This window comes from Sinohyriopsis cumingii, unplaced genomic scaffold (assembly GCF_028554795.1).
Source record: "Sinohyriopsis cumingii isolate HCF-2022 unplaced genomic scaffold, ASM2855479v2 utg001938l, whole genome shotgun sequence".
Classification (NCBI taxonomy): Eukaryota; Metazoa; Mollusca; class Bivalvia; order Unionida; family Unionidae; genus Sinohyriopsis; species Sinohyriopsis cumingii.
In genome coordinates, this window is record NW_028316086.1 from 56,899 (window position 1) to 69,921 (window position 13,023).

Below are 13,023 nucleotides of genomic sequence, written 5' to 3' on the forward strand. Positions count from 1 at the left end.
TTAGTTTTTTTGGGGGGACAACTAAAAAAATCTTTAAACCCTGGCTTGGTACCAGCCTCTACCCAACGGGGCTAGTCCAAAACATCAGGTATAGTTTGGGACAAGTCTGTGTGATGGGGGTTGGGTAAAAACCCTGCTAATTACAGCAGTTCTAGGCTCCCCAGAAAGATTTGTTTAAAATATAGTTTTCAGCTATAGTGTATTTGTCCAATACATTTTCACTTATTGGTAACAAAATTATACTGATATCATATGATGCACCAAAAATGAGTCACTGTGACCTACTTTATAGGATGTGTAAAAAAATAATCAGTAAAAAATCATGTACATCCTGTTTAAGCCATATGTAATATACTTTTCAGCCTACTGATATCAAATGTGTGCTGCATGTGGAACTGATGAACAAATGTTAACAGGGCACAGGAGCAAAACATCCCAAGCACCAGAAATGTGTCTTTAACTCGAATTTTAAAGAATAAGGGTAAAAAATGCAATCAGATTTATTATCAAGGTTTTGAATCTGCATACATTTGGCCTAGGGACAATGACATAGTAACGTTTTACTCAGCCCAGTCAAATTCTACCCAGTCAGGATGAGTGGACAAGCGGTTTTCCTGAGCCCTGGTTATGTACTAAAACTGAATCATTCTGTACTTTCTGTTGAATTTAAGAAAGATGTCTTAAAAACTCTCTATCCTTTCTAATCACAATAAATTACCCTTTCACCCTATTGATATCAAACATGGATGCATAAAAGTATTGGTATAAATTTTCATCGTTTTGCCAAAAATGGCACTTTGTAATGTACTTACATAAAAATTCATGGATTGTGGACAGGCTCTTATTGTTTCCCCAAAATGGTCATTGTTCTTTGAGTCTGTAAAGTTTATATCAAACAAAAAATAAATGTAAGTGAGAAAGAGTTAATTCAAAGCATATTTAAAATGAATATTCTGTCAGTGCTTTAGTTCCAAAACTCTTTCACCAATGCCACAAAACTTAAACTGATCATCTTAAAATCAATGCACTTGATATACCAAACTATGTGACTGTTAACTGTTTTTCTGTGACTCACTGAACAGTTGAAGTACAGTCCTTAAAATGGTGTCTATGTTTTGTTGTCAACTTCCACACCTTTTCACCTGTTGCCAGAAAACATGCAATACTGTGCAAACAAGGTGCACCTTGAATTTGGAATTGTTTGTACCTAATTACAGTACTACCACAGTATGAGGAACAATCGGTAGGGATGCTTTCATTGTCAGACACCCAGGTTTGGTGAACTTAATTTTTGTACATTCATCACCCCTGAGTACACTCACAGCTAAAAACAGCCTAGAGCACTCCCCTTTATCGATCACTGCCATCTAACCTCTATCCACATGGATTGGAGTCTCAAGCTTGGTCAATGTGGGCATGTGAGAGAATTTCCAGTAGCTTCTTTTGGTTTGATGGTTCTAACCAGGTTTTTTATGGGTTCTTCCTGCACTAATTATACTGGCCACCATGTACATGTATAGCCTGTCTTTTGTTGAGAAATCGTGTTAAACCCAAAACAACAATAACAGCTAAAAATAGATTAGTGAATTTCTGAAGCAAGTATGAAATATCTGATTGGATCCAACTTATATTATGCAGAAGTTTCTTATTTTCCCCATGATGAATTTATAATGTGATAAGGAAAAGGAGTAAGCCAGTCAAACTTCAGATATATTGTTCTTAGGCTAAGTAATGCTGTCATCTTTGTACATCTCAAGACAGCTGTGTTTTCATATTTCACTATTAATGAGCGAATGGTTTACTTTGAAGGACTAACTGGGGTTTTGCTTGCAGTGTTCTCTGCATTATGTTAGTGTACTCAGGGCTGATGAATTGATTAATAGGGACTTAAGACTTTCTGTGTTTCTGAGGATGTGATGCTTTTTCTTTAATAAAATAAGCTTTCCTCAAAGAAGCATTTTAATTGCATTGTTTTGTTTTGGTTTTTGTCCTTTTTTCAACTGTATTTTTTTATAAAAAATAATATGGTTCAAAAGTAGATTGTCTATTCCCAGCTACACATGATGCAAACTCTTTTTCAGATAAATATTGATTCCTTGTATGTTTTCTTCAATATTGACTTGGAGATGAAGGCTTTGAGTGAATGTGTAAATGATTGTAGACAAGAGCTGGGAGTACATAAGGTAGAAACTGAGAAAACAGTCGATTCTTTGAAAGAAGAACTAAAGGCTCTGAAGGAAATGAAAGACAAAGTCAGGGATATGGATACAAAATGTCAGAGAATAGGTGCAAGATTTAAGAAGATGACAAGGACTGTGACATCAGATCTGAAATATGTGAAAGGACAGGTCAGAACACAAAGTGCTAGTTGTTCAGTGGTGAAGAAAGCTGTTGACTCACTTAAGAGAAAAGCCGTCACTGATCGAAGTCAGCAAAACAAAAAATTGAGAAAACTTGATCAGGAAATGCAGCTAATAAAGGGAAGCAACTTTCAAGCATCAAGAGCTACAACAGGTAATGTATCAGAAGAGAATATGGAATTGGGTGTGAAATGTACATGCTAGTGGCAATATGAAATGTGTCATAGCTGATTTTATCATTGTGAATAAAAATCAGTATTGATTTTAAACCACTTGATTGTCTGTCACATGGTTCTTCCAAGAATTTCAAATGTTCCAGAACAGGACTCCCAACCTATAAAATATATAGGCTATATGGAAAGTGTCACTCAGCTGATTTTAAAACACTTGTCTTTCTTTGATTGGATATCTGCCCTTGGACATATCCCATAAGGCGTCAACTTAGAAAGTCTAAGACTTTTCAGTTTGTAGAGTGCAGTTTACATCTGAAATAATAATTTACATCAAGTTTGTATTTTTGGGTTTGCCCATTGTTGGCTGTATGTTTATTTTGTTTTCCTTTTTGATGGATACCAAAACTTACCAGGCAATGTATAATCAGGATCAAGCTAATATGCTGTTAACGTACATACATACATACATGCATACATACATACATACATACATTATTTTAGTGAAGAAATTGAAGTATCCTGGATAACCTATAAGAGACAAATATAGGAAAATATTTCTTTCCACTGTGAATTATTACATTGTTCGGAAAGCAGAATAGGTGCAAGGTGAACATGTATGCATTGGCAACAAGTACTTTGGAGAGAATGTAGGCATACCTCAGTGCTACTTTCATGTACTGGAACTAAAAAAAAAAGCAACATTTATTTGGTGTGTATCATGAAAGCATCAAGCTACCTCACGTAGATAGCTGGTCAAAATGGATGCTTCCACTTGCTTCAGAAATAATCTAACTAGTCCAAAGTATACTAACTTGACAGTTATTAAAACATTGAAAATGAAGTTTGCCAGTGTAGACAATACTAAATGCTTAATGTACAATAAAATAATTATAAAATATTTGAAAAAAAGTTAATAGCAGCTTTTGTTTTCCAAATTATGTTTGAAGTTGTGGAATAAAAAAGATTAAGCAGAGCTAGCAGTTGTGTGAAGATGCACATTTGAAGTAAGGCCAAACTGTATACTCTATAAACCAAATCAAATCCGTCAATCAAACAGTAATATAAAGGGAATTAAATATAGACATTGGTGGGACTGATTTCCTCTTTTTCATATTATCTGTGAATGTTTTTACAAAATGGTGCATCTCAATGGGGAGAGGTGTACACCCTTCTTATTCTGTATTATGCTCGACTAGAGAAGGTGACACGCTTCTGAAGTCCAGCATTTTTTCCAGGATCATTTATACCAACAGGGTGAGTTTTGACTCCTCATTGATCTTTCCGTATTAAACAAGTTTCTTCAGCAAAAGCATTTCAAGATGGAAACATCCAGCTGGTCAGGAATGCCATAAAAGGAAAAACTAGATAGTTTTCTAGTTTTACCGTATTCTTTGTCTCAACAAAGAAGGAGAAACAAATGGCAGTAATGTCTCTTTAAATCCACTCAAAGGTTCATGCTATATTCTGGTATCTACCATTTTGTGGTGGAATATTTTATTTAAAGAGCGATCTCTCACTGTGTTTTCTCATATCACTATCATACTAACTGATTATTGATTAAAATGTATTTTTAAAAAAAAAAGGAAGTCAAAGGTATACATGCGAGGGGCATTGTCCTATGATGTTAAAGAGACCTTGATACAGGTTCAGTTGAGTGGTTGTGTTTTTCAAACTCTGTTGAACACCATTTCAACTGGTTGAAGATTAATGTTACCAGATGGATGCCAAGGTTGGTTAATGAAGGAGGGGTGCATTTTCATTTATACATTTTGATGAAATGAATATGTCTAATCACATTCACTTGAATGAGTAAAATATTTCTTTGACAATACTTACCCAATCATAATGTCTTAGATGTACATGTACAACCACTACCTTGCAAATCCTACCCTTCCAAGCTAATTGTTAGCTTTGAAAAGGTAGCAGTTGTCTGTGCACATAGGTGAGAGTCAGACAAGAGTTACCTCCCTTGAAAAATGGAATTTGTCCCTAATCAGATTTATACTAGAGTTACTACTGGAACAGAATACATGTTCTGCCAGTATTGTGTAAATGTGAGGAGGCTGGAAAGTTGTTTTCCTATTATGATCAGGTAAGTTAATTATCAGAGAAACATATTTTACTCCAGTAACTGGGTTCTTCTTCAATTTTTTTTCCCACATCTTAATACTTAGGTAAGTATTATCAAACAAACATTTTAACTAGAAACGGGTTTCTTCTTCAAATACTTTACCACATCTTAATACTTAGGAGAATAAGAAATTGATGATATAAGCATATATTCCAAGTTTGATTAAAATTGTATCGGAGATATAACCCCAGAATTGAAACCGTGTTTATGATGAATGAATCTTACTCATCATCAAATATGTTTGAGATTTTGATCATGTATGTTTGATTGAGATCAGATTAGAAATATGAACTCCAGAGTTTTAACTTGCAATTATTGGCAGATGGACACATGACATACGACAGACACTGGATGATGCAAAGTGGATGCAGTATCACACTATAAGCTCACATGGTCTTAGCAGCTAGATAAGCCAAAGCCACTAGATAGAATGTAACTATATAAAATTATTATATATAAAATCAAGTTTTTAAAATTAAAATATTGTGATCTGTAATGTACTTATTGATAAAAGAAGGTGTATGGGAATTTACTAGTAATGCAATGGAATCTGAAACAGAAGCAACTAAAATTGTCTCAGATGTACACCAATTCATGTAATACGACTGTAAGTATGAGGGTTTCTTTAAATATTTGCATGTATATATTGAATTTACTAATAATCCAATGCAATGTATCAGTAACCTGAAATGTGAACAACTAAATTTGTATCTGATACACATCAAAAAATGTATCGAAGTTTTAGAATTTCTTGACATAATTATTGTGTGGAAGAAATAGATTGTGCTTTAATGAAAAGATCATTTGTTGTAAAAACCAAATTCGTAAATTTATTTGCAGAGAATATTGCTTGCAATTATGCCACATTTGAAATTCTTTAATAGTTTGAAGAAATTTGTATGTTTAGTTAAATAGTGTTTGACAGTTGATAGCATTTATATACTGAATTGATGGAAGCATTTATTGTTATATATATATATATATATATATATATATATATATATATATATATATATATATATATATTGAAATGCTTTAAGATATTTCATATACTCAGCAACATTGCACATACTTTTTCTTAAATGTAACTTTTGTATGTATAGCTTTTAATACAAATACAAGCAAAGCCAAGCAATGTGCTTTCCTCCTGACACAGTTCCAAATTGATACTAGGAGCAAAGAAATCCTTGATCTTAAAGAAATCCCAAGAAAAGAAAACATTATGCTTTCCTACTGACACAGTTCCAAATTGATGCTAAGAGCAAAGAAATCCTTGATCTTAAAGAAATCCCAAGAAAAGAAAACAATGTGCTTTCCTACTGACACAGTTCCAAACTGATACTAAGAGCAAAGAAATCTTTGATCTTAAAGAAATCCCAAGAAAAGAAATCAATATGCTTTCCTACTGACACAGTTCCAAATTGATACTAAGAGCAAAGAAATCCTTGATCTTAAAGAAATCCCAAGAAATGAAAACAATATGCTTTCCTACTGACACAGTTCCAAATTGATACTAAGAGCAAAGAAATCCTTGATCTTAAAGAAACCCCAAGAAAAGAAATTAATATGCTTTCCTACTGACACAGTTCCAAATTGATACTAAGAGCAAAGAAATCCTTGATCTTAAAGAAATCCCAAGAAAAGAAAACAATATGCTTTCCTACTGACACAGTTCCAAATTGATACTAAGAGCAAAGAAATCCTTGATCTTAAAGAAATCCCAAGAAAAGAAATCAATATGCTTTCCTACTGACACAGCTCTAAATTGATACTAAGAGCAAAGAAATCCTTGATCTTAAAGAAATCCCAAGAAAAGAAAACAATATGCTTTCCTACTGACACAGTTCCAAATTGATACTAAGAGCAAAGAAATCCTTGATCTTAAAGAAATCCCAAGAAAAGAAATCAATATGCTTTCCTACTGACACAGCTCTAAATTGATACTAAGAGCAAAGAAATCCTTGATCTTAAAGAAATCCCAAGAAAAGAAATCAGTATGCTTTCCTACTGACACAGTTCCAAATTGATACTAAGAGCAAAGAAATCCTTGATCTTAAAGAAATCCCAAGAAAAGAAATCAATATGCTTTCCTACTGACACAGTTCCAAATTGATACTAAGAGCAAAGAAATCCTTGATCTTAAAGAAATCCCAAGAAAAGAAATCAATATCCTTTCCTACTGACACAGTTCTAAATTGATACTAAGAACAAAGAAATCCTTGATCTTAAAGAAATCCCAAGAAAAGAAATCAATATGCTTTCCTACTGACACAGTTCCAAATTGATACTAAGAGCAAAGAAATCCTTGATCTTAAAGAAATCCCAAGAAAAGAAAACAATATGCTTTCCTCCTGACACAGTTCCAAATTGATACTAAGAGCAAAGAAATCCTTGATCTTAAAGAAATCCCAAGAAAAGAAAACAATATGCTTTCCTACTGACACAGTTCCAAATTGATACTAAGAGCAAAGAAATCCTTGATCTTAAAGAAATCCCAAGAAAAGAAATCAATATGCTTTCCTACTGACACAGCTCTAAATTGATACTAAGAGCAAAGAAATCCTTGATCTTAAAGAAATCCCAAGAAAAGAAATCAGTATGCTTTCCTACTGACACAGTTCCAAATTGATACTAAGAGCAAAGAAATCCTTGATCTTAAAGAAATCCCAAAGAAAAGAAATCAATATGCTTTCCTACTGACACAGTTCCAAATTGATACTAAGAGCAAAGAAATCCTTGATCTTAAAGAAATCCCAAGAAAAGAAAACAATATGGTTTCCTACTGACACAGTTCCAAATTGATACTAAGAGCAAAGAAATCCTTGATCTTAAAGAAACCCCAAGAAAAGAAATCAATATGCTTTCCTACTGACACAGTTCCAAATTGATACTAAGAGCAAAGAAATCCTTGATCTTAAAGAAATCCCAAGAAATGAAAACAATATGCTTTCCTAATGACACAGTTCCAAATTGATACTAAGAGCAAAGAAATCCTTGATCTTAAAGAAACCCCAAGAAAAGAAATTAATATGCTTTCCTACTGACACAGTTCCAAATTGATACTAAGAGCAAAGAAATCCTTGATCTTAAAGAAACCCCAAGAAATGAAAACAATATGCTTTCCTACTGACACAGTTCCAAATTGATACTAAGAGCAAAGAAATCCTTGATCTTAAAGAAATCCCAAGAAAAGAAATCAATATGCTTTCCTACTGACACAGTTCCAAATTGATACTAAGAGCAAAGAAATCCTTGATCTTAAAGAAATCCCAAGAAAAGAAATCAATATGCTTTCCTACTGACACAGTTCCAAATTGATACTAAGAGCAAAGAAATCCTTGATCTTAAAGAAATCCCAAGAAAAGAAAACAATATGGTTTCCTACTGACACAGTTCCAAATTGATACTAAGAGCAAAGAAATCCTTGATCTTAAAGAAACCCCAAGAAAAGAAATCAATATGCTTTCCTACTGACACAGTTCCAAATTGATACTAAGAGCAAAGAAATCCTTGATCTTAAAGAAATCCCAAGAAATGAAAACAATATGCTTTCCTACTGACACAGTTCCAAATTGATACTAAGAGCAAAGAAATCCTTGATCTTAAAGAAACCCCAAGAAAAGAAATTAATATGCTTTCCTACTGACACAGTTCCAAATTGATACTAAGAGCAAAGAAATCCTTGATCTTAAAGAAACCCCAAGAAATGAAAACAATATGCTTTCCTACTGACACAGTTCCAAATTGATACTAAGAGCAAAGAAATCCTTGATCTTAAAGAAATCCCAAGAAAAGAAATCAATATGCTTTCCTACTGACACAGTTCCAAATTGATACTAAGAGCAAAGAAATCCTTAATCTTAAAGAAATCCCAAGAAAAGACATCAATATGCTTTCCTACTGACACAGTTCCAAATTGATACTAAGAGCAAAGAAATCCTTGATCTTAAAGAAATCCCAAGAAAAGAAAACAATATGGTTTCCTACTGACACAGTTCCAAATTGATACTAAGAGCAAAGAAATCCTTGATCTTAAAGAAACCCCAAGAAAAGAAATCAATATGCTTTCCTACTGACACAGTTCCAAATTGATACTAAGAGCAAAGAAATCCTTGATCTTAAAGAAATCCCAAGAAATGAAAACAATATGCTTTCCTACTGACACAGTTCCAAATTGATACTAAGAGCAAAGAAATCCTTGATCTTAAAGAAACCCCAAGAAAAGAAATTAATATGCTTTCCTACTGACACAGTTCCAAATTGATACTAAGAGCAAAGAAATCCTTGATCTTAAAGAAATCCCAAGAAAAGAAAACAATATGCTTTCCTACTGACACAGTTCTTTATTGAATCCTAAGAGCAAAGATCTTAAAGAAATCCCAAGAAATCTGGTAGTCAAACTGACAGATCAGATGTTGGGAATTAAACTCACAACTATTCTGGTCTGAAGCCCTGTGTTGTAACCACTGAGCTACTTGAGTGGGGATCTCTGGTTTTCAATTGATGGCTTCAGAAGGAGAGGCCTCATGGAGTAAGGATAGAACCAGAAAGCATGATTACATTGATTAACTCTTATAGATTAACTCAGGGCCCTGAGTTGCCGAGTGGTCTAAAGCAATCTCCGTTATGGATCGGTGCCATCTCACCTCTGCGCCGGTTCGAGTCTTAGATTCAGCCAGTGTGGGTATGTGAGAACGCTTGCCGGTAGCTTCTCTTGGGTCGGAGTTTTTTCCAGGGTTATTCCTCCACCATTAATACTGGTCGCCATGCATAGCCTATCGTGTGCTGGGAAATGACGTTAAACCCCACAACAACAACAACAACAACATAGACTAACTTCCTTTATAAGGGACGATGCCGATTGTATGAGCAACTTTTCTGTTTTGTTTTGAGTAACGTGTTCATGTATATATTGAGTGTATAAGAAGATAAAACATTTAATAGTGTAGCAGTCATGTGTCATCCAAACTTTTTTTTCCTCTTCACAGTTTTATCACTAATTCTTGGTTGAATTTGCATTCACAAGCTGTCATGTGTCAGCTACCCAGAAGTGTGATGTCAGGCCTACATGAACCATGTGTTTATAAATTGATTATACCATGATAAGAAAACTACCCAGACTTGTGATATCAGGCCTACATGGACCATGTGTTTATAAATTGATTATACCATGATAAGAAAACCATGCAGAATATCAAGTCCTTTCACTTTTGTCTCAATATGTCTGATACACATCAATAAATATATCTAAGTATGAGAATTTCTTGACATATTTATTATGTGGAAGATATAGATTTTGCTTTAATGAGAAAATTTATTGTAAAAACTAAATTTGAAAATTGATTTACAGAGAATTATTGCTTGCAATTATGCCACACTTGACATTCTTTAATATTGTGAAGAAATTTGTATATGTTTAGTTTAGTAGTGTTTGACAGTTGATAGCATTTATATATTAAATTGCCTGAAGCATTTATTGTTTATATATATATATATATATATATATATATATATATATATATATATATATATATATATATATATATATATATATTGAAATGCTTTAAGGTATTTCATATACTCAGCAACATTACCCATACTTTTTTAAATGTAACTTTTATATGTATAGCTTTTAATACAAATACAAGCAAAGCCAAGCAATGTGCTTTCTTCCTGACACAGTTCCAAATTTATACTAAGAGCAAAGAAACCCTTGATCTTAAGGAAATCCCAAGAAATCTGGTGGTCAAACCAGGCAGATCAGGTATTGGGAATTAAACTCACAAATATTCTGGTCAGAAGCCCTGTGTTTTAACCACTGAGCTACTTAAGTGGGGATCTCTGGTTTTCAATTGATGACTCCAGAGCAGAGGCCTCATGGAGTAAGGATAGAACCAGAAACCATGAGTACATCGATTAACTCCTCTTATAGATTAACTCCCCTTATAGATTAACTCCCCTTATAAGGGCCAATGTCAATTGCATGAGTAACATTTCTGTTTTGTTCTGAGTAACGTGTTCATGTATATACTGAGTGTGAAAGAACATTTAATAGTGTAGCAAAATCAGGCCTACATGAACCATGTGTTTATAAATTGACTATATCAAGATAAGTAAACCATGCAGGCTTGTGAAATCAGGTCCATGCAAGCCTTGTGTTTATACATTTACTCTGCTCTTATAGGTAAACTATCCAGGCTTGTTATATCAGGCCTACATGAACCATGTGTTTATACATTTACTACCCAGGCTTGTGATATCAGACCCATTCAGGTATCGTATTTATACATTTACTGTCAGATGTCCACTACCCAGTCTGGTGATATCAGGCCCATGCAGGCCTCATTTTGATACATTTACTATACTGTGATATCTCAGCTACCCAAGCTTGTGATATCAGGTTCACTCAGGCCTTGTGTTTATGCATTGCTATACTGTCATATGTCAACTCTCCAGCCTTGTGATATCAAGCCTACATGGGTCTTGTGTTTATACATTTACAATGCTGTGATATTTGAACTATGCAGGCTGGAGATATCATGCCTACTCAGGCATTGTGTTTCTAGTGTCATTTACTTTACTGTAATTTGTCAACTGCCCAGTCTTGTGATGTCAGGCCTACTCAAGCCTTGTGTTTATACATTTAATAAACTGTCATATGTCAATTACCCAGGTTTGTGATTTCAGGCCCATAGAGGCAGTGTGTTTATATATTTACTCTCCTGTTCTCTGTCAATTCTCTAGTCTTGTGTTGTTAGCTCCAATCAGGTCCTGTTCTTATACATTTACTCTCATATGTCAACTATCCAGTAATGTGATATCAGGCCAACTTGGGTCTTATGTTAATACATTTACTGTGAACTATGCAGGCCTCGGATATCAGGCCCACTGTGCTTATATGTTTACTCTATTGTCATATGTGAACTACCCAGGTTTGTGATATCAGGCCCAAACAGGCATTGTGTTTGTACATTTACTATAATGTGATATGTCAACTACCCAGGCTTGCGATATCAGGCCCACATGAACCATGTGTTTATAAATTGATTATACCATGACAAGCAAACTACCCAGGCTTGTGATATCAGGCCTACATGAACCATGTGTTTATAAAATGACTATACCATGATAAGTAAAGCATGCAAGCCTTGTGTTTATACATTTACTCTGCTCTCATAGGTAAACTACCCAGGCTTGTGATATGAGATCCACTCAGGTATCGTATTTATACATTTACTGTCACATGTTCACTACCCAGTTTGGTGATATCAGGCCCACACATGCCTCATTTTGATACATTTTCTATACTGTGATATCTGAGCTATGCAAGCTTGTGATATCAGGTTCACTCAGGCCTTGTGTTTATGCATTGCTATACTGACATATGTAAACTATCCAGCCTTGTGATATCAAGCCTACTTGAGTCTGGTGTTTATACATTTACAATACTGTGATATTTGAACTATGCAGGCTTGAGATATCATGCCCACTCAGGCCTTGTGTTTCTAGTGTCATTTACGTTACTGTCATTTGTCAACTGCCCGGTCTTGTGATGTCAGGCCTACTCAGGCTTTGTGTTCATGCGTTTACTAAACTGTCATGTCAGTTACCCAGGTTTGTGATTTCAGGCCCATAGAGGCATTGTGTTTATATATTTACTCTCCTATTCTCTGACAAGTCCCTAGTCTTGTGTTATCAGCTCCAATCAGGTCTTGTTCTTATACATTTACTATCATATGTCAACTATCCAATAATGTGATATCAGGCCTACTTGGGTCTTATGTTGATACATTTACTGCGAACTATGCAGGCCTTAGATATCAGGTCCACTCATGGTCTGTACTTATATGTTTACTCTATTGTCATATGTGAACTACCCAGGTTTGTGATATCAGGCCCAAACAGGGATTGTATTTGTACATTTACTATACTGTGATATGTCAACTACCCAGGCTGGTGATATCAGGCCTACATGGATGTTATGTTCATACATTTATTCTGCTGTCATATGTCAGCTACCCAGGCTTGTAATATCTGGTCCACTCAAGCCTTGTGTTTATACATTTATTATACTGTGAAATGTCAAGTACCCAGCTTGCAATGTCAGGCTCACACAGGCCTTGTGTTTATACATCTACTATACAGTGATATCTCAACTACCCAGGCTTATGATATCAGGCCCACATAGGCCTTGTGTTTATACATTTACTATAATGTGATTGACATTGAAGTTGTGGTGATTGTGAAGAAGATCTAATAAAACACCTAACAGTATTGCAATAATTAGATCAAATAATCTTTTCAATGCATGGTGAGTACTGAAAAAAGAATCATAGTTATTTTCTTCTTTTTTTCCTCC

General features: G+C 34.4%; 1 protein-coding gene across 1 annotated transcript in view; it reads left to right on the top strand.

Annotated features, from left to right (window-relative positions):
• LOC149771347 (uncharacterized) overlaps positions 1-13,023 on the top strand; it is a 53,768-nt gene that overhangs the window by 24,941 nt on the left and 15,804 nt on the right. Inside the window, exons 7-8 of the mRNA XM_089948562.1 lie at positions 2,082-2,514; positions 10,294-10,428. Coding sequence (XP_089804688.1) covers positions 2,082-2,514; positions 10,294-10,428 — 568 coding nt within the window. The remainder of the gene's footprint in view (positions 1-2,081; positions 2,515-10,293; positions 10,429-13,023) is intronic.